Genomic DNA, 26589 nt, shown 5'->3' on the forward strand with positions numbered 1-26589 from the left:
CTTAAAATATTCTTAGGGGCAAAAGAAAGGAAATGTTTAGACTCTTAAAATTATAAAATTTGATTGAAAACCATCACAGAACTCAAAGTTTTAAAAAGCATCCTCACTCACAGACTGAAGACTTGCTACTTATTTGCGAACATGAGAGGGCAGTATATTCTGCAGACACAACACCAACGCTGTCAGAATCCCAGCAGACTTCTTTATGGAAATTAGCAAATTGATTTTAAAATGCATATGCAATTGCAAGACACCCAGAATGGCCAAAACATCCTGGGATGCACAAGGGAAGGCCTCATACTTCTGATTTCAATACTTCCTACAAAGCAACGGAATAACGAAGTGTGGGAGCTGCAAGGACAGACGCAGAAACAGGTCAACATAACCGGGGTCCAGACACGTGCACAGATTCACGGCCAACTGACTTCACAAGGTGCCAAAACCATTCTAGGGAGCCAAGACCAGTCTTTTCAACAGACAGTGCCTAGTCCAAGCAGGGCTACATGAAAAAGAGTGAGCTGACCTCTTCTACACTCACTTCACACTATACCTTAGCACATTAATAATAACAATAAATCCAATATAAAACTGTAATTCTTAAGACACCAAAAGCACAAGAAACAAAGAAACAGATGAATTGAGCCTAAAAGTTTAAAACTCAAGTGTCAAAACTCAAAGAAATGAAAAGACGGATGAAATGGCAGTGCACACCTGTAATCCTAGCACCCCAGGGGCCCATGTAGAAAGATGGCGAGTTGGAGGCCTGTTTGGACTGTGTAGTAAACTTCAGGCCAGCCTAAGCAAAAAAGCAAGACTCTGCCTCAATTCTGGCACACTGCCAAGTGAAAAGACAGCCCACAGAAGAACACTAGTAAATCTGATTTCTAATAAAGACTAGTATCTAGAATGCTGACTCTAAACAATCACTTCACCAGAGATACCCAAATGTCCGGCAAGCACACAAAAAGATCCCTGTGACATCAACAGTCACCAGGGAAACAAAGCAAACCACATGGGAAACTACCTCATCCTCAGAGGAAGAACTGTAAGACTGAACTTTAACAACAAGAGAGCGCTGGTGAGGATGTTAGGAAAGCAGAGCCTCACCCGTTGCTGAAGGCAATGTTAAGAGAAACAGCAGAACAATACAACCTGGAGTTGCCACCAAGACCCGGCAATTCCACTTCAAGGTACACACCAAGGAAAAATGAAAACAAACACCCACAGAGAATCTCGGATACATATGTTTATAAAGCATCAATATCCATAGTAACCAAAACATAGTAACAACCCAAATGTGAATCAACAGCTAAACAAATGAAATATGGTATAATCTATACAATGACTTATACCTGAACATTACTTATAAAGAATAAAATCTTAAAGCATGTTCCAACATGAGGAAACACTGGAATCATGTGAAACAAAAAGTCACAAAAGGCCCCATGAAATACATTCACATGAAGTCCACAACAGGAAGACGTATACAGGAAGTAAAATTATTGACTGCTTAGGGCTGTGAGTAAAGGATAGGGAGATCAGAAATAAAAAAAAGCTGGGCACAGTAGAAGCAAGGAGATCAGGAATTCAAAGTCATCTTGCAATTAAGAAAAATCAAGATGTACCTCTCAAAAGCAGGGGTGGGGATGAGGGGTGGTAAGCAGCACGGGCCTTTCTGATGTAACAGTACTTACTCTGAAGCTAAGTGCCTCAATGAGCACTCATATCTATGAACCCAGTAAAGAGCACTGGGTTGACTTTAGGGTACAAAAATGACAGCAAAATGAAACTTCTGCTTAAAGCAAAACCTGCCTGGGCACAGGGGTACACTCCTGTTAATCCCAGAACTCTGGAGCCTGAGGCAGAAGGATTAAGTTCAAGGCCAGTTTGAGTTATAAAGTAAGTTCTGGGCCAACCTCTGCTACATGAGACTTTCTCAAAGAACAAAACCCAAGCTTCCTAAAACCAGGTCACCCCCTGCATCACCACCACCACCACCATTTTCCACGTTGTGATCTAGCTGCTACTCAAAGTGCTCTCCCGGTTCAGCTGTCTTGTTGTGGGGCTAAGGATTCCACTCAGGGCCCCACTCGAGCTCGGCACATCCCATCTCTAGCACTGAGTTGTATCTCAAGCCTCTAATTAAGTTTTCTGAAACTAGTTTTCTCTGAAGTCCAGTTCAGATTAAATTATCACCACAGATGACCAGCTTCAAAATAAATCAGGTAAAAGTAGGTAAAAGTGTGGTGACATATTGTGTACCCTAATAAAATCTGCCTGAAGATCATAAACTCAACAAGCCACTAGATTAAACATAGAGGCCAGGCAGTGGTGGCACACACCTTTAATCCTAGCACTTGGGAGACAGATCTAGATCTCTGCAAGTTCAAAGCTACATGAGATTGACTCATCTAGGAGAGAAAAAAGAGCCAGGCAGTGGTGGCACACACCTTTAATTCCAGTACTGGGAAATATACATGCCTTTAATCCTAGGAAGTGATATGGTGGGCAGAGAAAGCTATATAAGGAGTGAAGGAACAGGAACTAAAGTAGGCTGAGGAGTTGGTGAGGTAAGAAGTGGTGGCTGTGGCTTGCTCTGCTTCTCTGATCTTCAGGTAAATTTTATTAGGGTATACAATACATCACCATATAAAAGCAGACTGACAATGAGAAAAGAGCTGCTAAAAACAATGGAATGGATTTACTTTATTCCCTACATTATCACATACTTCCATTTATAAAAAATTCCATTGTAATATTTCTAAAAATTTAAAATAACCTTTCCAAGTAATCTAACATTTTATCATCTAAAATTCACAAGGAAAAGTTTGACTATGTTTGTACACACACACAAAACAACAACAACAAAAAAAATACCCCAAAACACACTTGCAAACCCTTTAGTTAAAATACTAATTCCTTTCAAATCACCAGAACCAAAAGTTGCTGATGTGTTAGACTTACTGGAATCGGGCATGATGCGGAGGTCGCCTTCTTTGTAATCATCTAGGAGCTGGTACATGTACAAGACAGGGTCTTTCTCATAGGTGATGTAAAACCATGTGTTCATGACAGGTGCCCGTGCCAAGACCATCCCCCTCCACTCATCTTTAGAGCCATCTTCTGTTTCAAACATGTGCTCCACTGCTTTGCCAATCATTGTGTCCGCTAAGTGTGCGTCGCTGATCCGAGATGTGGCTGGAATTAAAAGAGCAAAACACTTGAGCAAATGTTTACTATCAGAGACAAGCTTTGTCTATGCAATGCATTAGTGAACGTGAGAGTGACCAAGAGATCTAAGGCGAGCAACTACCAAACCAAATGCCAAGGCTGGCACAGAGGTGAGCTAAACAGGAAGAAATCTGGCCCAAAGTGAGTAACAATCAGTTTTGTTCTTGTTTTTTAGATTCAGTTGCTCAGTATTACACCTAAACACAGGTCTTCAGTGGTTTTGCTATTGCTTATTTAGCAGTTGGGTATTAGACTCACAAACAGGAAAGAACAGCAGAGTTCTCACACACAGCACATGGTGCTGGCCCCTTCCTAGTAACATCTGGTGAAGTCCTATGACTCTCCATGAGCCCACCCACCCCTCACACAAATAATGCAAAGAAAATTATCTTAACATATGCCTTGTTATTGTTTTAAGAGAAACTAGAGTTTCACTTCTCATTCTTTTCATGTTCTGAGAACAGTTTTTTACTCTTATGCCTACAATCTATTCACCATAGCAACTAGAGTGATCACTATGCTATCTTAGAGAAAACTGTCATTTAAAATATTCCCACCTCATCACCATCCTTCAGTCGTCCCCCCCCAAGTCCCTCCTCTCTTCAAAGCATGCCCCACCGGCCCAGACAAACTTCCTTCCCTCTTTAGGGGACAGGCTATTTCCACAACAAGGTCCCCAGAGAGCGCCAGGACAATGACACCACCAGCCTCATCATGTGTTGTTCTGTTCTTAGTTAACAGTCCTTGTTACCTAAAGCTGTCTTATTTTATGAATTTGAGGACCTTTCTCTGTTTCTAGCACTTAGAGCAGTTTCAGGCTGCCTGTGTGGTGTCAAGAGACAGTCATTCGTATAAAAAAAACGGGTGAAGAATTGCCAGCCTTTCTGTGTACTGTGTTTAATACTAGACAGGTTATAAGGAGTCCTACTGACATTAAGGTCTCTCCAGTCCTCACATTCTAGACAACTGTCTTTCAAAATAATCAGATCTCTTTCTGGTCACTCATCCAGTTTCTCTAGTAATATCAAAAGGAAATATAGATTTTCCAGGCAAGTATACTGTTACTCAATTTAATTACGACACACAACCTGTCTGTGGTGTTACATATGCAACAGCAACCAGAAACAGCACAAAATCTCCCCTGCAGGACACTTAAAACATATAGGAGCACATACTTCTTCAAGCCAGAAATCAACAAAAATTTATTAAAAGTAAAAAATTTCACATTTTTGCAAACCTTAATATCTAGTTCAAATGTTTTTTAAAGATATTATATATGAGCACAAGTAGGTTTGGGTGTGTACAGAGGCCAGAGAAGGGTGATCCCTTGGAGTTGCTGTGATGGGCATTGCTGGATGCCTGTCCTATTCAATGGGTGTGGTCTCTTGAATTCTCAGCAAGCATTCTAAGTGCTAAGCCATCTCTCTAGTTTCCTTAATGTGTAGTTTTTAAAAACAATTTCATTTGCCGGGCGGTGGTGGCACACGCCTTTAATCCCAGCACTCGGGAGGCAGAGGCAGGCGGATCTCTGTGAGTTCGAGGCCAGCCTGGGCTACCAAGTGAGTCCCAGGAAAGGCGCAAAGCTACACAGAGAAACCCTGTCTCGAAAAACCAAAAAAAAAAAAAAAAACCAATTTCATTCACACTATTGTGTTTCCAGTTATGGAAGATCCAGCCTCACAATGATGTGACAAAGTTTCCCCCTAGATAATTCTAGCTACTTCCTTAGAACTACAAAGTATACAAGTAGTAGCTCCCTAATGGTCAGTTGTAACACAGTCTGAAACAATTACCATTAAACTCTTCAAAGTGTTACACTACAGCAATTCAACAACAACTACCACCACAACAAAACTCTGGATTAAAAAATGAAACTTGAAGGAACATTTCTCCAAAGATGATATACAAATGGCAACAAGCATGCAGGGACACACAGCCTTGTTAAATGTCATCCTTACACCTACAGGTGGTTACTACCAAAACAGAAATCACCAGGTAATGCTGGCAGAGCTGGAGAGCTGAAGCCCCTGGGCACTGCTGCGGGGGCTGTAAGACCTCAACAACACAGGGAACACTGTGGCAGTTCCATTAAGAAAGCATGAATTAGAAGACCCCAGGGTCAGACAAAACCATTTCTGGGGGGATTACCCAGAAGAATAGGAAGGTTTCAGAGAAGCCACAGACAGCCACATCCACAGCAGCTTCCAACATGAGAGGGGTCATGGGGGTGGTGGGGCGCACACCTTTAATCTCAGCACTTGGGAGGCAGAGTCAGGCGGATCTCTGAGTTCGAGGCCAGCCTGGTCTACAAAGCAAGTTCCAGGAAAGGCACAAAGCTACACGGAGAAACACTGTCTAAAAAAAAAAAAAAAAAAAAAAAAAACCCAAAAAAAAAGAAAAAAGAAAAGAAAGGGGTCGTGGATAAACAAAATGGAGTACATATGTATGTCCCAGAGTATGACTTCCAGTATTCAAAGGGAAAGCACTCCTGCCACGTGCTACTCTGTGGATGAATGTTGAGTACCTGACACTAGATGAAATAAGTCACAGAAAAACCAATTCTCTATGACTCCATTTACGGAGTGTGTATCCAAATCCCCAAAGACAGGAATGTAGCCAAATCCCCAAAGTAGCCAAATCCCCAAAGACAGGAATGGAGATCACATGTACAAAATGATCCAGACAATAAATTCTGCAGTCTTTTTCTGTAATGTTTCCCACTGTCCATCTTGCCCTCTGAGTGGATCTTTATCTAACTTGGTTCATGTGTGTTTGTGTGTCTGCATGCTGAGTTATGCAGACTTTTCCAATAGAAGAGGGAACTCCACACAGCAACTGTGAATAAATGAGGGTGAGGGGACCAAATCTTAACTTAATGTTAGGAAACTAACAGGCGGAAGGACCTTAAAGGTCCACAGACCTTGCCTTGAGAACCACTGACATCACAGGCTCTTCAGTTGGTTTTTCTCCATTCCTAGTATCGATATAACTAAAATTCAGTGTACACACTGAAGTGGGCTAGAAGACTTTCCTCCTACACAGAACACAAAAAGCAAGTAACTTTTTAGATTCTACTCTCATAGTGAACACTAAAGTTAAGAGTTACGTGTCTAGCCAAATATGGTTGTCCGTACCTATAATCCTAGCCCTCCAGAGCCTGAGGCAGGGGAATGGCAGTGAGCTCGGGGTCAGCCAAAATAAAGAGCACTGAACCATTTACTAAGTGTACTAGACGCACAATATCTTGCTGATCAGAACAATCATTTGGACTCCTCTCTTCAAAGTGCTTTAGTTTACAACTATAATCCATGTCCTCTGATGAACTAGACCACACAAAACTATAAAGAGCACACGCCACCCTTGATGACGTACAGCCATGGTGCTCACGAGGTTTGCTCCTGTTCTATGAATATTCAGGTGAGAAGCCTTTGCCCTGGAAAGCAGACAGACTGCAATCCTGATCAGAAGATGCATCCACCATGTTAACACAACGGAAGCATGCAGTTAACTGCTTTCTATGGTGCCAGTAAGACATTTAACATCCACATTTCCAGTAGGAGGCCTGACCACAGTCACACTAGGAAGAGTCATCGGCTAGGTGTGTGGTACACCCGCCATCCCAGCTAGTTAGTCAGGAGGCCGAGACAGGAGGATTCACTTGAGCTCATGCATTGGAGACGCAAAGCCTTAAAGGCAACTTTGAAAGAATATTCATCAGTATTTTAAGAAGTGGCAGTTAACAACAGCAAAACATTTGAAACATATATTTTAAGTAACATTAACTTGTGAATGTCTGACTTAAAACTGCCATCGATAATCATTACCTTTTTTAAGGGACATTTACAAGGAGAAACTGAGACCACAGGACATAGTATCAAAGCTTTCCACTTCCAAAATGTCCTGAAGAATGGGCAGAGCGTCATCCCAGATGCTTCCACTGCAGTTCCAAGTACAATTACCATTTGTAATAGACAACAAGCTGAAACCACCTACAATCCTGAGGTGTCAACATGCCATGTCAGTGAGCCAATGACAATCACAGACAACAACAAGCAACTGGAAGACCAGAAACTTCTAGAACAAAGATCCATCTTTATATCCTTCATAAGGCTCTCAACTGTGGTTTCAGAACATCTTCTCTGGGTCAGCTTTTGTGTTTGTAAGTGGTAAATGTTTCAGAGGTGCTTGAGGTCTGACATAAGTAAAAAACACTAACAATGAGAATCAAAAAGTATTCAATCACCACTTTTTAAAATAATAAGACTTTTAAAAGAATAAGTTTAAAAACTTACCAACTCTATCAGGGAGAACTTCAAGTGCAGAAACTCTTTCATCTTTATTAAGTTCTAGTCCATAAACACAGTCAAATCCATCATACTTTATAAGATACAGGGAAGGATTCACAGGCACCTGGTCCAGGACAGTCCCCTTCCACTGGGTGACAGGGCCGTTGCCCTCTCTCCACCCATGCTGAATCCTGCAGCCTACGATGTTCCGCCGGGGCTGGGACACAGGCTTGCTTGGTCCCACACTGGTCCGATGTTTTCTGTATTCACACATACAATGTATTATTCTCACAAGTATGCATATCTGGACCCAATACAGTCACTAGCTTGCATGTTCTTCATTACACATGACCCTAAGGCATGGGCAAATTCCTACTGATAAGCCAGAATGACTTCAAGTTTTAGGCCAGCCTGGGCTGCATAACAAAATCTGCTTCAAAAACAAAGAGTAATCTTACAGATGACCTGTTAGCTTTCCAGTATCCATACGGTATTTTGTAACTGCCTGAACTCACTTCCAACACCCTCTTCTGGCCTCCTCAGGCATCAGGCACGCATGGAGTACACATACATACATGATGGAGGCACTCACAAACACACGCCTTTAATCCCAGCACTCCAGAGGCAGAAAGAGGCAGGCAGATCTTTGTGAGTTCGAGGCCAGCCTGGTCTACAAAGTGAGTTCCAGGACAGGTACCAAAAGTACACAGAGAAACCCTATCTCGATAAAAACCCCCACAACTTAACATTTTATTCCTCTTTATGCCCTAGTAACCTTGAAAATAAACTAACCTTAAACGAGTTGAACTGTGTGTGTGCATGCAATAGAGTTCTCTCAGAAGCACAATTTCATCACACATTTGAATAACTCACAAGCACCTTTTAACAGTTTGACAGATAATAATGTAATATTAAAAATAGTGTAGTAACATCAAACTAGTGATTTAAATATTTACATGAAATGCTAATACTCTTCCTACTTGTGTAGGCACATGTACACACATGCACATACAAGAATATATGTGTCCATGTAGAGGCTAGAAGTTGCTATCAAGTGTCTTCCCCTACTGCTCTCCACCTTATTTTCCAAAACAGTCTCTCACTGAATCTAGAACTTGCCATTTAGGCTAGACTGGCTGATCAATGAGTTCCCAGGATCCACCTATCTCTGCCCTGCCCCCAAACTACTGGGGTTACAGACACATGCACTACCTGGGGACCCAAACTTAGCTCGTTATGCTTATTCACACAAGCATTCCACACACTCAGTCATCTCCCCAGTGCCCATCCTGGCTCCTGATATGGGGGGTGGGAGTGGCCATGACATTCTAAAATACAAAGACAAAGAATAGACTTGACTTGGGTGCAACCTGGTCCAAACCAACTTGACAGATGCTGCTTTGTGCCAAGAGCAAAACAGGGCTGAAGAGGTTTCCTTTCCACTTTAAGAGTATACAGGGCATTTCATAATTTCTTTAAAAAGTACTGTAGCTACAATAGCTAAAGCTGTAATTATACATACATATATATTATAAATAGAAGGACATTCATTATTTACATGCACTTAACCTTGTCAGAGGTCCTGGAAACAATGGTCTCTCGCAAACATGAGGAAGGACAGACATCAAAGCCAGTAAGCACTCAACTCTGGGGGCGGGGGCAACTAAAGGCTGAGGCAAGGTGGTGGACCAAGTGCAGAACCTCGAAGCCAGTATCTCCAAACGCTCCTCAACAGTCTCCTGACCTCAGAACCTTCAGAAAAGCAGCACACCTTCCTCCCAGGGAGAGACAGCCACGTCCCCAGGCCGCTAGAGTACAAGAGCCTAACTAACCAGACTAGAGCCAGGAAATGAAAGCCCAGAGGCAGATAGGGGAACAGCAGACACAGGTGGCTAAAAGAAGTCTTGTTTTAAATAAGACACACAGCAGAGCTAAGGAAGCTCGAGAACTCTGAGGTCACCTCCTGTCCAGCCCTGGGATCCTGCTGGACAATATACAAAAGTAGCTTAAAGAGGAAAGAAAGAAATGGTCTTGATTGAGTTTTGATAGGTAGTAGAGGCTGGCCAGGAAAATACATCCATGTAGTAGATAAAATTGTTACTGGCAATAAGCAAATAACACAGGCCAAGTAAGAGAAATTGTCCAGTTGACTGTGCCAAGGGGTGCCCAGATTAGATGCTTGTTTCTGGGTGTTGTCTGAGAATGTTCTGGAGCGAGATCAGTATGTGAACTGCTGGGCTGAGGAAAAAGGATGTGTCCTCAGCAATGCAAACAGGCTTCACTCAATCTGCTGAGGCTGAATACAACAGAGGGCAGGACCATGGCTTTCTCCCACTCCTGGACTAATCTTCCACCAGTGGCTCCTGGTTCTCTGACTTTGCATCAGAACTGTACCAACAGCTACCACAGGTCTCCAGCTCACAGACTGCAAGTTGAGGGGACTTCCTGCCTCAGTACTCAACTTCTCATAATCTTGATGTTCTTCTATCTCTTGTTGGTTCTCTTGCTCCAGAGAATCCTAATGAAGGACCATGAATCACAGAATGGAAAAGCTAAGAATGAGAAAGTGTGAAAAAAGGTTGGCGAGGTCAGAAACAGACACCCTGAGGGTTTCGGTCACATAGACAACCGGAGGATTCTGAGGACAGGCAGCGTGGAGCGCATAGCGAAGTGAGCAGTGAAAGAAGGCGGGGTGCAAAGCCTGAGGACACACGCTAACGGGAGGGACTGCACCACAAGTTGTCTACATACAGCCTGCAGTCAAGGCCACGGTACCAAAACCGAAACTCAGAAACTGTCCTAAATCAAACCACCTCAAACCGAGACAGTCTTCCAGGAGGAAGCCAAGTCTGAGGCTAGTTTGGAGTACATGTGGAGCTCCAGGCTACCCTGGGAACTAGACAAAGAAACTCCCACTGACCACGTTTCTAACACCAAAATGCTGTGGGATGTTCTGCATGTCCTGTGGGAGCCCGTTCTCGGGTTCTCTGGCTTTACCCAGCAGGTCTGCATAGAGGATGATTAGGACCACGGGCCTGAGTGCAGGTGTCTGAGATGGTCTGCACTTGGCTGTGCTGGGGGATGGTCTGTATGTCAAGTTGCTCTGATTGGTCAATAAATAAAACCTGACTGGCCGTGGCTAGGCAGGAAGTATAGGCGGGACTAACAGAGAGGAGAAATAAAAAAAACAGGAAGGCAGAAGGACTCACTGCAGCCACCCGCCAGGACAAGCAGCATGTGAGAATGCCGGTAAGCCATGAGCCACGTGGCAAGGTATAGATTTATGGAAATGGATTAATTTAAGATATAAGAACAGTTAGCAAGAAGCCTGCCACGGCCATACAGTTTGTAAGCAAAATAAGTCTCTGTGTTTACTTGGTTGGGTCTGAGCGGCTGTGGGACTGGCGGGTGACAAAGATTTGTCCTGACTGTGGGCCAGGCAGGAAAACTCTAGCTACACCAAAATAAACAGCATATATGCACACGAGCATGTGCACACGACAATACATTTATGGAGGTCAGAGTTGCTTCTGTCCTTACACATTCCATGGGTTTAGGAACTTGAACTCAGACCACCAGGCTTTCATGGTAAGCACTTGCTCCCTCTGAGCTACCTTACTAAGAAGTCCCCACAAGATCTTTTTTACTGATATTGTTAACCCCATCACCACCCCAAACGTTCCCAGCTCAACTTCAGGTGTGACCCCGGGTCAGTCTCAGTATTTGAGAAGACATCAAAACGTCCAAGTGTCTATTCTCACAGAGATTTGGCACAACTCTCAACCTCTCTCACACAACTAGCACAACAGAAGAGAAGCTTCCATAAAGCTATCAAAAGCTTGTAACTACTCAACAACACTCAGACCCAAAAGAGGACCAGTCTAAACAGGTGCAGTTTCTAGGAACAAACATCTGTCCCGTCCCACCCAACACATTACACTTGTCTTAGAACACCAGAATCTTCTCAGTGATACTTTTTACCTCTGTCTTCAGGTAATCAGTCACAAGCCTTCATTCACTTTCTACAAAGCCCACATCCCAGTGAACTCCCCTGTATAGGAACGGTCCCCACAAAGGCTAAGGGAGGCAGCTCACTGAAGCAAGGATGCACAGGATTCTATCACACACACACACACCACTTCCTAACTTCAAGGAGAGCCTCTGTTACTTCCCAAATCCTAAGCAACAGCCATTGTTCTTTGTTAGGACTGCTTTGTCTACTCAGGACTCTGGTACTCCACATGAATCTTGAGGGTGTTTTTCCAGCAAGGAACATCACTGGGATTTTGATGGGGATTGGTCTGAATCCGTACACAGCTTTTATTTCTACAGTATGAATTTGTCAGTCCACACTTTAAGCAAATCACTAAATAAAACAGGAAGTCAGTATCTAAGGGTAGGCCTTTTCTACCTTATTCTACTTCACTCTAAATGTTGATTCTAATGCAAATAAATCATGGTTGGGTACTAGTTTCTTTTCATTTTCATTAATTTATTTTGTGTGCACATGTGTAGGTGCATCTGTGCCATGGTTTGTGTGTAGAGGCCAGGGGACAGCTGGCAGCAATCAGTTCTCTCCTTCCACCATGTGAATCCTGGGGACAAAACTCGAGTCATCAGGTTTAGCAACAAGTGTCTCTTCTGGCTGTGCCATCTCACCAGCAGGAGCTCACTCAATAGCCCAGGCTGGCCTTGAACTCACAAAGATCCTCATGATTCAGAGTCCTGAGTGCTAAAGCACAGGTGTGCAATACAACTCTGTGGTCATCTGAATGAGAACAGCCTGTACACTCATATATTTGAATGTCTGCGTCCCAGTGGATTACCTTGGAAGGATTAGGAGGTATGGCCTGGTTAAAGGAGAGGTGTCATTGGGAGTGGGCTTTGAGGTTTCAAAAGCCGGTGCCACACCCAGTCTCCCTCTTTCTGTCTTAGGCGTGTGGAGAAGATGTAAGTTCTCAGCTCTGGTGCACCTCCCTGCCACTACTCTAGCATCCTTGTCCACCTGCCACAACACTCCCCACTATGATAACCACGGACCAATTCTGACACTGCAAGCAAGCCGAAATAAATGCTTTCATTTTAAGTTGCCTTTGAAATGGTGTCTCTTCACAGCAACAGAACGATAACTAAGACATATGCTGGATTTAGGGTACCATTTTTTATCTGTTTACAGAACAGAAATAATCCTTCTGGACCAGTAAGGCACCACATGCCAAAGTTTCACCATGTAGAACAATTAATACCTCAGGGAGTGCATGTCTAGGGCTTTACTAAAAGAAAATGTTCAGTAATACATCCTACTGACCAAGTAATTAAGATCTATCACTACACTGAAATAACTATACAGCTATTAAAATTACAGGAAAAGAGAGCTGGGATGGAGCTCATTGGTGGAGTGCTTACTGAGCATACCCAAGCCACAGGTTTGATCACCAACTCCATGAAAGAAAAGAAATCTAAAATTAGAAATAAGAATTTAAAGATTTTTTTCCCCCATTTGCTTGAATTATCTTTTTTTTTTTTTTTTTTTTTTTGGTCTTTTTAAATTTAAAGATGTTTTAAAAACGCCAATGTAAGCCAGGCTTCGCTGGCACTCCAGGGTCTTTCTAGGAAGGTGGAGATGTGTAGAGCTGCTGCAGGCCTTGCTGGAGAGCTACTGCCCTGCTCCAGCAACCCCATGCATCTCTGTGCTTTGTCAGCTATATAATGGACCCCAGACAAAGCAGAAACAAGGGATCCAAGGGGACGTCATGCCCCGTCCCAAGAACTGAGCACAATTTAGCCAACAGTGGAAAAGAGGCTATTAATCTGGGAGGGGTCAGAGGGAGATGGGATGGAGAGGAGATGGAAGGGGCTGGAAGAAAAGGAAAAGGGGGAAGTGATGTACCTATATTTTAATTACAACTACATTGTATAAAATCCTCAAGTAATTAATAAAAAGTTTTTAAAAAGGAAAGACAGAAAAAACAAACAAACAAATAAATAAATAGGAAAGACAGCCAGTCAGTGGTAGTGCATATCTTTAATCCCAGCACTTGGGAGATGAAGGCAGGTGGATCTCTTGAGTTCGAGGCCAGCCTGGTCTACAGAATGAGTTCCAGAACATCTGGGGCTATTTCACAAACAAAATAAAAGAGGGTCAGAAAAGAAGAGGAAAAAAAAGAGGGGGGAAAACAAAGAACTCAAAATTTGGTGTGTAGGGAAGTGAGGGTGGAGAGAGATCTCTGGGAGGAGTGAACATGATCAAAATACATTGTATGAAATTCTCAAATAATTAATAAAAACTAATAATTTTTAAAAAGTAAACACTGGAATGACAAGTTAACACTGAGATTGCCAGCTCTACAATTGTTCCAGAATCTAGTGAAATAAGAGATTACTCAGTGGGTGAGGAGCCTCCTAAGCAAGCAGGAGGAAAACGTGAGAACTAGTTCCCATCCCCAGCACTCATCCCTGGAGCCATTTGGCCAGACTAACTGAATTGGCAAGCTCTGGGTTCAAGTGAAGAACTGTCTCAATATATAATATAAAATACCTGATGTCAATCTCTGGCCTCTACACACACACACACACACACACACACACACACACACAGCTAAAGGACCCATTAAAGAAAACTCATTTCTCTCAATACTGGAAATAAGTGGCAGAGAAACAGAGGGAAGCTCTATGAAGCTCTTAAAGGAGAAACTTTTGGGGAGAGAGTATCTTTCAAGTGAGACAATGTAATAACATAAAGGGGAAGGAAATACTGGGACAGGAAGGATTAAATGGGGTAAGGGATGGGAGGGCATGACAGAGAAAGGAATGAGGGTGGGAAGGGACAAGTAACATTAAAGGCCTTTAAAAAAAACATTTATCTTACGTGTCTGTGTGTGTGCATGAACCCTCGGGGATCAGAAGAGTAGTCAGACTCCTCAGAAACTGCAGTTAGAAGCGGTTGGTCCTAAGCTGCCATGTGGATGCTGGGAGCTACACCCCATTCTCCTGCAAGAGCATTTAGTGCTCTTAATTGCTGAGCCACCTTTCCAGCCCCCAAACCAAAACTAACTAGGAATAACTAACCCGGCAGCAAAAGCTTTACAAGACCAGAGAAAGAAGACACTAGAGAGTGGAAAGATCTGTGCTCACCAACTGACAAAAATCACACTGTGAAAACAAAAGCTGCCCATAGACTCTGTGTGTTTCCCATCAAAATCCCAGTGGCATTCCTTACAAAACTACAAAGAGCAATCCCAAAACTGGTATGGAAGCACCAAAGATCCCCAATGAACAGAGCAATATTAAGCAGAGGTAAAGGACCCCAGACCACACTCTCTTTCATATGTGGTCCCTAGATTTGAAGTTTTGCATCTCTAAGATGTACAGCTAATGCTAGGAAGTAGACAGTGAGGGGCAAAAAAGGTTTTGAGAGCGGGTTGGGGAGAAGAAAAAAAACATACATATGTCATAAAAGCTGAAGGAAGGTTTCTGAGGGGAACATAGTAGGGAAGGGAGGGAAAGAATCAACAAAATAAAGAATATATGAAAAGCCCACAAGGAAACCCATGACTAATTCTAAAAGGAAAACAAAAAAAGTCCAATTGGAAGCCAATATTTAATACACTATGTGTGTACACTAAGCCTGTCAATTATCACAGTTCCACCATTAGTCAGTCTGTCCTACACTGAACTTGGCTGCATGAATTAATTACTAGTGATTCTTCCCAGCCTAGTTGGTACTGTTAACATCAAAGCGATTCTTTTTCTTTGGATTCTACAAAATTCAGAAGAAAATAGTTAAATAAAAATCTTGGTCTTTTTGCAAGATACAAACTAACATTAGAATCTTGCTTGGCTGGCAGCTGTTATTTTATAAAATTTCTAGGTGATGCTGTCATTTCCTGGTGTGAAATGACAACACAAAAACAAGATCAAATAGAACAGTATCTCCATGAAAGTCATCATCAGTTCATCTACACACTGTGGGTGGGTAGATGGTGCCTGAAGGAACACCACAGTACATTAGGGAGTTAATTCATGTTCTGACAGACTTAAGACCTAATACACCATGGGCCTCTCAGATACTTTGGATACCTATTGGAGACCTGTCCAACCTGGGTAGTTATGACTGAAATAGCCCATTTTCAAGATGAGACAAGAAAGCATGAAGCTCAGTGGATGTGGTGTGGTAGTTAGCCCACTTCTAGACCTAGCTCAATTATTGATTAGTTGTCAAACTTCAGGCAAGTTTCTTAATCTCTTTGGGCATCAGTTTTTGCATCTGTAATAAGAGCTCATGGCTCTAACTTGACAAGGGTACCATGAGAATGACGTGAGATCACACCAGAGACCAACAAGGAGGGGGAGAGACACTCTCCATTAGTGACTGGCGTCTCTACCTTATTTACAGTTTACTCCTTAGAGGATGTACATTCCTGTAGGTGATCTACATGTACATGAATGTATAGATGGAGGTCAAAAGGTGACATCAGGTGTCTTCCTCAGTCACTCTCCACCTTAATTTTTTGAGACAAGGTCTCTCATTGACCCTGGAACTCAGAAGATTCAGTGAGGTGACTGGTCAGGGAGCTCCAAGGGTCTACCTGTCTCAGCACTCCCACCACTAACCCAGCACTGGGCTTACAGATGTGTACTACTGCAGCTGACTTCTAAGTTAAACTAGGGTCCTATGCTTGCATGCAAAGCAAACTTCAGTCCGTCAATCCCCAGCACTTACTCTCTAAAAGCAAATTAGTGAACTGGGTGTGGTAGTGTGTGCCTTTCATTCCAACACTTGGGAGGCAGAGGCAGAAGGACCTCTGTTATAAGTTCCATCAGCCTGGTGTATTTGAGTTCCAGGCTAGCTAAGGATGCATACTAGCGAGACTTTATATCTTTGAAAAAACAAAACAAAAAACAAATAAAGTCCATGCAAATTAATAAAACATACGAAACCCCCCATTTTCAAGATAGTACCTTAAAATGGAGACCTATTACCCACTCACATGGAGAGGGGGGAGAGTTAACATAACATCTAAAAATAAGAGCAACAAACCACTGTACCTAAGTTCACTTAGATGCCATCTCAACTGTATTTTCACTTAAGACATCCTTTAATCTTACAGCATCCCAAACAACTTCATGGAACAAAATCCAGAAAGCCCTGTCTTGACGCCAGTCTCCCAAACCCAGCAGGTACCCAGCACACAGCAAGTACACAGATGATTTCCACTAAAAACAAAATTAAGGACATGGCTATAGCACCTGCCTAGCCTGTTAAGGCCCTGGATTAGACTCCCAACAGGGATAGTCATCAAAATTAACACATACCATTTCTCGGTGGTGGAGATAACTCCTGAGTTCTCCTAGCACCTCTTAGGGATGGGTGTATATGCTGACTGCAGCTCTCCTGACTACACCTCAGCATCTAACTCTAAGGGTCGCCCTGAGCCTACCCACCACTGTGGGCAACAACAGGACAGGCACTGTGGAGGATGGAGGGATGAGAGCTGAGGAGTTGAGGTTGTTTTGTATTTGGTTTTCATTTAAAAAAAAAAAAAAATCTGTTGTAGGAAGAAACCTGTGTTGAAAAGCAAAAGCTCACTGATATGGTCCAACATTTACTTCAGACATGGGCAAGCTGCACCCAGAACACAAAGCAATCTGCAAAGTTCCTTGTCCCTGCTCACTCCATTCAAGACCATTCGAGACATTAATAGCCAGCACCCAACAAGGGAACTTTGGATTTCTTTCTCCTCAGCCCTCTGTCCACCTTCAAATTTGCAGTGAAACTTCTCTCATTTCACCTTCTAGGGCACAGCAATGCACTCAAGACTCATGACCTTAAACAAGTCTGTGAAAGCAACAGATTGAGTTCCCCACAATGTGGAACAAACAACATGAGCTCTTTTTGTTGCTATGCCTGTGAACTCTGAACTGCTGGTTGTTTTTGGTTTTTTGGTGTTTTTTTTTTTTTCATTTATTTTTTGATGATTTCATACATGTCTACTATATATCTCAATCAATTATATTGATAGTTTCAAGCAGTTGGTGTTTATGTCTTGTGCCTGAAGGGGTCAAACTCACGAGGCAGTGAATGCTCAACATTACTCAGGAAAGGAAACAAGAAATCACTTGCTCAAAATAGATGCATAACACAACTATGGGCTCAAGCAAATGTAGTTGGACTTTCCTTTGGGCTGCCAGCTCACAAACAGTGACACAGAGACTTATGAATTATGAAAGCTTGGCCTTAGCTTAGGCTTGTCTCAACTAGCTCTTATAATGTAAATTAGCCCATTTATATTAATCTATGTTCTGCCACATAGTGTTACCTCTCCCCTCCTGTTTCCTGTCCTGGCTGTCGACTCCACCCTTTTTTTCCAGTGTCCTCTCTGTCTCCAGAAGTCCTGCCTAACCTCGTTCTAGCTATTGGCCATTCAGCTCTTTATTAAACCAATCACAGCAATTTATCTTCACATAGTACACAAATATCCCACAACAAACATCTAACTTCTTAAGTCAATGAAATGTTAACCAATGGTAATCATTTAAAAATAGGTTTTTAAAAGGGAGTAGAGTGCTAAAACACTGCATCTTAATACTCTTAACTTCTTTTACATGGCAGAAATCTATTCTGAATAAGCTGCTTTGGTCTTAGAAAGGAGGTATTTCACTTGTCCCTCACCCACTGTCTAATATTTGTGGTTTGTATTTCTGCCTTACTGTTACTCTCTATTTGAGACAAGAGACAGCTTATCATTCATGCCACACTAATGAGTAGAGGCACCACATAAATGGATACAGCATCATTGAATACAGCAAAAGCAAGAAGATGATCAAACAAGGTAAGGTTTATTCTGTTCTCAGGGAACAGCACACTTACCTAACTTTCAAATTTTTGTTTTCTAGGTCACTTAAGGTGAGTATTATATTTACATTATGCACTCATCTTAATGAGAGGCAAGTCTAGTTCAATCATCAACCATTACTGAGGAAACTCTTGTTTACCAGACCTCCCATGACCAAGAGACTTCCTATTCTCTTCAGCTCCACTGAGGCAATGAAGGGACACAAATCTCCCCTGTGAATCACTTGGGAAGAACTGCTGCAGGACGCTTATGCAGTGGTAGGAGGAGGAGAGCCTTCATGGATAACTTCCATCCCTTACATTCTCAAGTCATTGTTAGAGTGGTGTATCAAAGACAGTCACCTCTGCATAGCAACTTCAGGACTAGAACACACTTGTCACTTTAAATACATGACTATTGCCAGGCCTGGTGACATATGCTTGCACACATGGAATCACAGCAGTTTGGAGGCTGAGTCAGGAGAATTACAAGTTTTAGGCAAGCTCAGACAATACAATGAGATGATGTTTCAAAAAACCAAAACTGGTTAAGTCTATTTTAAATGAGTATGTTTTCTATAAATTACAGGTACAAAAGGGAGCATGGCAACTGGCTAGGTGGATCCTACATCAGATATCTCTGTTCAGCCCTTGGCTAAGGTTTTAACCTTAGCCCCACCCCCAAACACACACACACACACACACACACACACACAGTTATTTTCCGCCATCCAGTGGATTCCCATTAAGACAGAGGATAGCCACGACTCAAAGGCTTTACCAGCTGAAGTGCATACCTGACACACTTCATCCAGTCCAAGGAGGGGGAATGGACAGGGGCGACCACATACAATTACTATGCATTAGGTGGGGGTGAGCTAAGCAGCTCTGGTGTAAGAGGTGGTCCTGGTGCTGCTTATCTAAACAGGGGTGAGCATTGCTTACTTGTGAGACGTCCTCTTCTTCATCATGTTTGCAGAGACTCCAGCATGGCCTACGAGAGAGGTGAGTTACAGTCAGCAAAAAGTGGACTAAAAACAAACCCTACTTCACAAAGCCTGGAATAGGTCATTAACCACCAACATGTTAGAGCCACTTGTTTATTTGACTTCTGAAAAGGAGATACTCTGAGCAGACAAAAATGACAGCAAATGGTTCTTTGCTTCCAGATCAGCCATAAAAATAAAACCAGTTACACATACAAAATTAAATAAGAAGCACACCTGACCATAAAGCAGTCAAGAGTACAGAACTCAACTCCGTCTTCCCCTTATAATCTAGGAAACATAGGGACCATCTGGTTTGGGAGACCAGGAAGCAAAGGAGCTGAAAGCTGCCCAACCAATGAAGCAGCGCCCACCACTGGCCCTGAATTCATTTCTGAAAGCCATTTTTGGAGGATGGTATTTGAAGGGAGTGGGACCTTACCAGGTGGAGTGTCACACTGGAGTTAGAGAGAACTGTTTGTCATTAACTTGTAACAGTGCAGTGTATACAGGGAGAGCTACTTAGAGGAGAACTCCAAACCTCAGCGAGCTAGGGGTCAGCAAGGGTCCACACTCTGGCTAAACAGGAATCTGAATGTGAGTAAATCTGAGAAATCACAAATCAATAAAGCTGTTCAAATTCCACCTAGCCACTTCTTGGACTAGTGAGGCAATCAGAAACAAAATCTAAAAACAAGACTCCTCAAGAAATCCACAGCAGCCTACATAAAACAGAATACCAAAAACCATCCTCAACACCTGCCTGACAAACTTAAAACCTTTTAAAATGTCCAACTACTTCTCTTAAAAATTATTAGCCAAGAAGGGGTAAGTGTGTGTGTCCGCACACCCGCGCACCCACACACAGAGTAACCCAGCTTTGGTGCCATATGCCAGCATTAGGGGGAGGGGACTGGCTTTGCAGACCAGACACCAATAACCCAGTAGGTTCCAATCAAAACAAAATATTTAGCACACAAGGACATTTAAAGGTAAGTAGACACATCCAACTAATCCCTAGACTCAGGAAATATACAAGAAAACAAATCAAACCAGGAAACAGTAAGTCGCTAGCACTGAAGACCCACTGGGGTGACTAGTAGGCTATGTAGATCAGTAAGGTCAATCCACATGGACATAAACTTCCCAAACCTGCACAAAGACATAAATAACTGAAAATGAAACCAGCCCTAGAGACCCAGAGCAGCAACCACAGGCCTAACACGTGGGAAACTAGACTGTACTAAAGAGAAGAGGAACAAGGGACGGCAGCTGCCAAGTGGAAGTGTGATGAAGCACACGAGGCACAGGTTGGTGAACAAGCAGAGGCAGCTGTGCACAGTACCCCCTAAACTAACTGCTGAAAACCACGGGTAATGTTTTCACGAGTGCAAAACAAACAAAAAACACTTCTAAACACATAGATACAGGGAATCAAGATTTGCTGTGAGGAACAACTTAAGCCAAGAGACCGTGATTCAATCTGCTACCCACCTGTTGACATGGTAAACTTCAGTCCAGCTGCACCAAACAAGGACTGAGACAGACTTAACTTCAGGACAAATAATGTCACCATGGATCACAAAATACACTTCAAAATAGTATGGTTAATTAACCAAAAATCCACAATAACCTTAAATACACACAAACCTAATTACAGAATACCGAAATCCATGAAAATGGGGGGGGAAATCACATCTACATTATGCACACTTAGTTATATAAATGCTCTTCTCTTGGCAACTGGTGTTAACAGGTGGGTAGAAAACTTTAGAAAAGACACAGATACCTGAGCACCACAACAGACAGCTTAAAACCATGTCAAAACATTATTTCCTCTGGACCCCAGAGTAACACTCACCCAGATGTACCAGCCATATGCTTAGTCATAACATGAGTCTAATAATACACTTAAAATATTCTGAAATCATACAAAATGTATTTGCTTACCAGGTCAGCATTTTAAATTGGACATAGAAACAAGAAAAGTTCTCTGAACAGTTAAACAGAATAAAAACCACAACCTATTGAGCTTAGAGGTTACAAAGGAAGCAGCACTTTTACCCACCAGGTACACACATAAAATGGCCAAGAAGAATGAAGAAGTGTTCACCACAGGGCAGACTGGTTCTCTGGGAGGCAACAGGGCTGAGACTGGAAGGCTTCTTCACTGTGTGCAAACTCCCATTCCTTGTCCTTATATTAAGGTGCCTTTACAGCGTCTCAACACTAACTAAAGGCACTAATCAGCCACTATAGCTCTCAATCAGAGACAAAGATGGCATGTTGGGGACCTGACTGCCAGGAGAGCCACCTGGATGCACTGAGGGAGGAGCAAAGATAACAAGAAAAGGAAGTGTGTGATGGCTGCAACCATCCCTGATGTGTCCCTAGACACCTCTGACAGGTGCCAAGAAAGGATTCATCAAGGTATGCTAGAACTACATACAACGTACCAGGTGTTTCCACACCCTCTCCCATCCCATAGTATCCCACTCCTCACAACCCCCATAAGCCTACTCTGGGCACACAGCCTGCTGGCTTCTAGAAACAGGTACGTCAAATGTAACAAAGCCAGGCCATTGTCTCTGATCCTTGAAGCAAAACTTCTGCAGCAGGCTTTCTTGGACTCCCAGCTCCCAAATCATAACACAAAGACTTATTATTAATTATGAATGGCTGGCCTTAGACTTGTTCTATCTAGCTTTTTTTAACTTAAATTAACCCATTTCTATTAATCTATGTGCTGCCCTGAGGCTTGTTTATCTATCTATGTGCTGTCCATCCTGCTTTCCTGCTTCCTCCGTGTCTGTCCCCTTTTCATAACACCTTAACATAAACAAGTATTATGCAATACAAATATAAGAAATCTTTATTTAAACAGATATTCTATTCCAGAACACTTCACTGTGTACTATGTATCATGTCAGTGTTGACTTTCTCACTGAGAACCTGCTACCTCACTGGGTAAGAAAAGGTAAGTAAGCACTCTGGGGACAAGCAACATGGCTGCCTGACATGATCTGAGGAATCAGTGGTGACTGAGAACACAGTGCAGTCAAGAGACTGATGAGGCAGAGGCGTGCGAGGAGTCCCAAGGCTCCAGAAAATTAAATTGTAACCAGACAATCTCCAGTTTCTGGCCCAGCTCGTCAAGAGTTTAAGTTGCTCCTCTGTCCTTATCATAAGCAAAACACTAAAAATCCCACAGTGCTTCTTAGATTGAGCCGAGAATCAGTCACAAAACAGTAACTGCTCATAAATTAGAAAGCAGGAGATGAACAGAGAGGATGGTACCTAGGCTGTCAGACCCCATCCAGGAAGCCGTGCAGAAGGAACCTCAACTAGTGCTGCTGGAGTTACTAGAGCCCAGTCAGACAGTGGGATTGAGGCATACTCTTAAAAGAGGCCTACACTTTAGTTTACCTGTAAAAGCTGATAATGTGGACAAGCTGTCCTGTGCCCTAAGGCAGGGTGGCTGAGAATCACACAAGATATTCATGCCCAAGAGGTTGAGCCAATCACAGAACCAGAGAATGAGTTAATGGAAAGAGTGAGCAACAAAACCAGACAGGTAGGAGAGGAGATGAAATCATTTCAAACAAAGAAAGAAGCCAGGCATGGATGCACACCTCCAGTCCCAGAAGTGGGAAGCACATAAGACCACGGCCAGCAGTCGACATGGCAAGTTCAAGGCTACCCATGGTGAGACCTATAAAAGCTGGGCTTCTTTAAACTGAAAACACTACACGCTGGCCATGGTGTCTGTGGCAAGAGAACCAAAGGCATAGGGCCAGCGTGGGCAACAAGTTCTGAAACATTAATAACCTCACTTAAATTTTGTCACACACTTTTCCCAATGTTCAAATGCCTAGAAGGTTACATACTCAAGAGTTTTACTGATCAGTGTAGCTTGTTGGCAAATGCCTTGTGGTGATCCTAACACTGGGAGTCACAGGCAGGAGGATCAACATGCTCAAGATCCTGTTGCCAAAAAAAAAAGGAAGGAAAGAAAAGACAGGCTGGCTGGCTCATTCACTAATTGTATAAAACACTGTGTAAGGTTGTTTGTTTGTTTGGGAGGAGAAGGTTTTAAAAATCAACACTTTTAAGCTGGGCGGTGGTGGCACACACCTTTAATCCCAGCACTTGGGAGGCAGAAAGGCAGATCTCCGAGTTTGGGGCCAGCCTAGTCTAGAGCGAGTTCCAAGACAGCCAGGGCTACACAGAAAAACCATGTCTCACCCTCCCCCACAAAAAAAAAAAAAAAAAAAAAAAAAAAAAAAACCCTACACTTTTATTCCTGTTACTTTTAGCCATGTGCCACAAAAAATCAGAATGGGTTCCTGTTTCAGTGGAGGGGTGCAGGCTTAGTTTTTGGTTTAGTTTTGTTCCTGAGACAAGACTTCATATAGCCCAGGCTGGCCTGGAACTTGCTATGTAATGAATTCCTGATCTTCTAGACTCCACTTAGCGTGCTAGAATTACAGGTCCCCAAGGCCTCCTTCAGTTCAGATCCACACAGTAAAGCTGCTTCAAAACTGAGTAAGATCCTCCTTCTGCCCCAAAGCTACTCAATCTCCTAAATCTCTCTAAACCTAACATTCTAACATTTCAGCTTCTTCAAGTAAAAAATAAAGCCTTGATTTATTATATTCTTAAATAGATACTTGGAATTCACTTGTTTACCACTTACCTATAAATTGCTAGGTTATACAGAAAACAGTATTTAGCACGGGGGTTCCCTTTTCAAGAAACCAAAGCTCTTCTTTCACATGCAGCACTAGGAATGGAGAAGATCACACTGCCAGGTACTATGATGGAAATCGCTGTTCTATGTTCTAAAATGTACGTCACACTGAAATTCACACAGAGCTGCAATACTTACCTGCATCAGCTCTGGACCGCTGGCCAGGTGTCTTCCCGAATGGGGTCTTCATTCATCTGTATTTATGTGAGCAGCAGAGCTGCTGAACTAGGGTGAAAATCCAATATTTTTAGATACGAAGCTTCCTTCCCACAGGTCAGTGTTCCTGTTAATCAACCATCCAGGTCTCTCTTTCACAAGTTCAGCAAAAACATGTAGAATCCCAAGCACTCTGTAAAATGAACATCAAGACAACAAAATGCCAATGAGCATCTAAAGATGACACAAAATGTAAGCACAATTCTCAGCTAAAAGGCACTGATCCATACAGCAATGCCGTGGTTCCCAACAAAGACAATTTCTGACAGAGTGAAAGGGAAGTCTGGGATGGGTGCAGACCCAGTGGAGAGAAGAGGCTATACAGAGACTAGAGAGTCCTTTCCTGTTACAGCCTAAAGCACCTTGCTGCTAAGCACCAGGGCTACAAACATCGGGATTGAAGAGAGTACAGCCTTTTTCCTGGGGGGAGGCAATGGTGCAGGTCACTCAGGAAGGGGAGATGCAGTTGGCATACCAAGGCTTCGGAAAAGGATGACATTAATTTTGCTTCTCTCTTTCTGTTCCCAACCTCTCAGAAAAAGATTCCACTAACCCAAGAAAACTCCCAAAAAAAAAGGTACCCAACCATACAGATGCTAAATCGTTTCACAAAAGCAGAACCATTTATAGAAAATTTGGTTCCAGGAACTCTCCAGTCCAGGTAATAAAACATATCCATATACATCTCAATCAGACATTTTTCCAACTGCTATAGGGTATTAGTGTTACCGGCTTAGATAACTGCTCCTGTAGCCAGTCTTTTATTTCAGTTGGTTACTTGTAACTGTTAAATAAACAATTACAGAAATCTCTGTACCATCACCCCTCTGTGGTTTTACCATTTTCCCCTATTCAGTCTTTACCTAAGATTACAAGGAGGGTTCATCACAGCCCAATGGTCTTCCCCTGGCCCTTTCTGCTGTGCTTAGAGATAAAGCACTAAACATGAAGGTAAAACACGTAAGCTCTTATGTCAAACTTAATTCTCTTGTAACCTGAGCAGCATTCAGCACTGCCAGTCACAGCTCGGCAGACAGCTTACGATGTACAGTACAAAGAACTTCCCCACCCCAAGTGACAGCTGCCCAGGACCCCTTATAAGGCAGAATGCACTGTCAATGGGTAAACCAATTCCCATCTTTCTCTGCATGAATTTTACCACTAGAGTATCAGTATCAGTGGCATACAATAAACATGATAGAGTGGTTCCCAACTTTGAAAGCTAACCCCTGGGGCTAGAGAGATGGCTAGGCTCTGAAGAGATCTTGATTCTTGTACAGAAGAGCCTAAATTTAGATCCCAACACCCACACAGAACCCACAATTCCAAGGGATGACACCCTCTTCTAACCTTGGGACCCAGGTACACCCATGGTGCAAACACAGGAAGGCAAAACATTCACTACACATAAAATAAAAGCAAATCTTTTGTTTGTTTGTTTGTTTGTTTGTTTGTTTGAAACAGCGTCTTACTGTATAGCCAGCCCTGACTGGATTCAAACTACAAAGCTACCTATAACTCCCCCCCTCTTCTGCTATGAGATGTCTTTCTGTATGCTGTAAATATGTGTTGCTCTGACTGGCTGATAAATAAAGCTGTTTGGCCTATGGCAAGGCAGCTTAGAGGCAGGCGGGAAATCCAGGAGAAAGACAGGAAGAAGAAAGGCAGAGCTGCCATCCCACCATCCAGAGCAGCATGTAATGGCACACAGGTAAAGCCACAGAACACACAGTGACATACAGATTAATAGAAATGGGTTAAGTTATAAGAGCTAGCTAGCAAGAAGCCTGAGCCATACAGTTTGTAAGTAGTATAAGCCTCTGTGTGTTTAATTGGGTCCCAGCGGCTGCAGGACTGGGCCGGACACAGGAAAACTTTGACTACACTCTTCTCTGCTTTTATTTACGAAACTACGAAAAAAATTTAACTTGTATACATATTAACACACTCAAGAGCCTCATTCCTGATTTGAAATTGTAGGTAACTAATATTCTGAAGTGTAGGTGTGTCCTTCTCACTAGGAGGTTTTAGCTATCTTGGCACCATTTCCTGTTGCTATTTCAAGTTTAATTTAACAAGCCTTTAGAGAAAGTGAGGAGTTGCAAACATGGGGTCTTCTGCTTCCCCCTGTAATGTGCATACACATCACTTGTGAGCATGCAGAGGCCCAAGGACAGCCTGGGGAGTAAGGCTGCACTCTGTCCTGTTCCAGCTTGTCTCTGTTGTTCTTCACTTGTGCCTGACCCATGAGCTTCCAGGGATTCTCCTGTCCCCATCTCTCTGTAG

The 26589-nt window shown here is 42.8% G+C and overlaps 1 protein-coding gene across 3 annotated transcripts in view; it reads right to left on the reverse strand.

Annotated features, from left to right (window-relative positions):
- Positions 1-26589, reverse strand: part of Spin1 (spindlin 1) — a 53591-nt gene that overhangs the window by 5528 nt on the left and 21474 nt on the right. For all 3 annotated transcript variants that reach the window (XM_028863812.2, XM_028863814.2, XM_028863813.2), the window contains exons 2-5: positions 24226-24436; positions 19297-19345; positions 7524-7777; positions 2965-3198 (exon numbers count right to left, since the gene is read on the reverse strand). In XM_028863812.2, the coding sequence (XP_028719645.1) occupies positions 2965-3198; positions 7524-7777; positions 19297-19345; positions 24226-24277 (589 nt within the window). In that variant the 5' untranslated portion in view covers positions 24278-24436. The remainder of the gene's footprint in view (positions 1-2964; positions 3199-7523; positions 7778-19296; positions 19346-24225; positions 24437-26589) is intronic.

This window comes from Peromyscus leucopus, chromosome 5 (assembly GCF_004664715.2).
Source record: "Peromyscus leucopus breed LL Stock chromosome 5, UCI_PerLeu_2.1, whole genome shotgun sequence".
In the NCBI taxonomy this organism is placed as follows: domain Eukaryota; kingdom Metazoa; phylum Chordata; class Mammalia; order Rodentia; family Cricetidae; genus Peromyscus; species Peromyscus leucopus.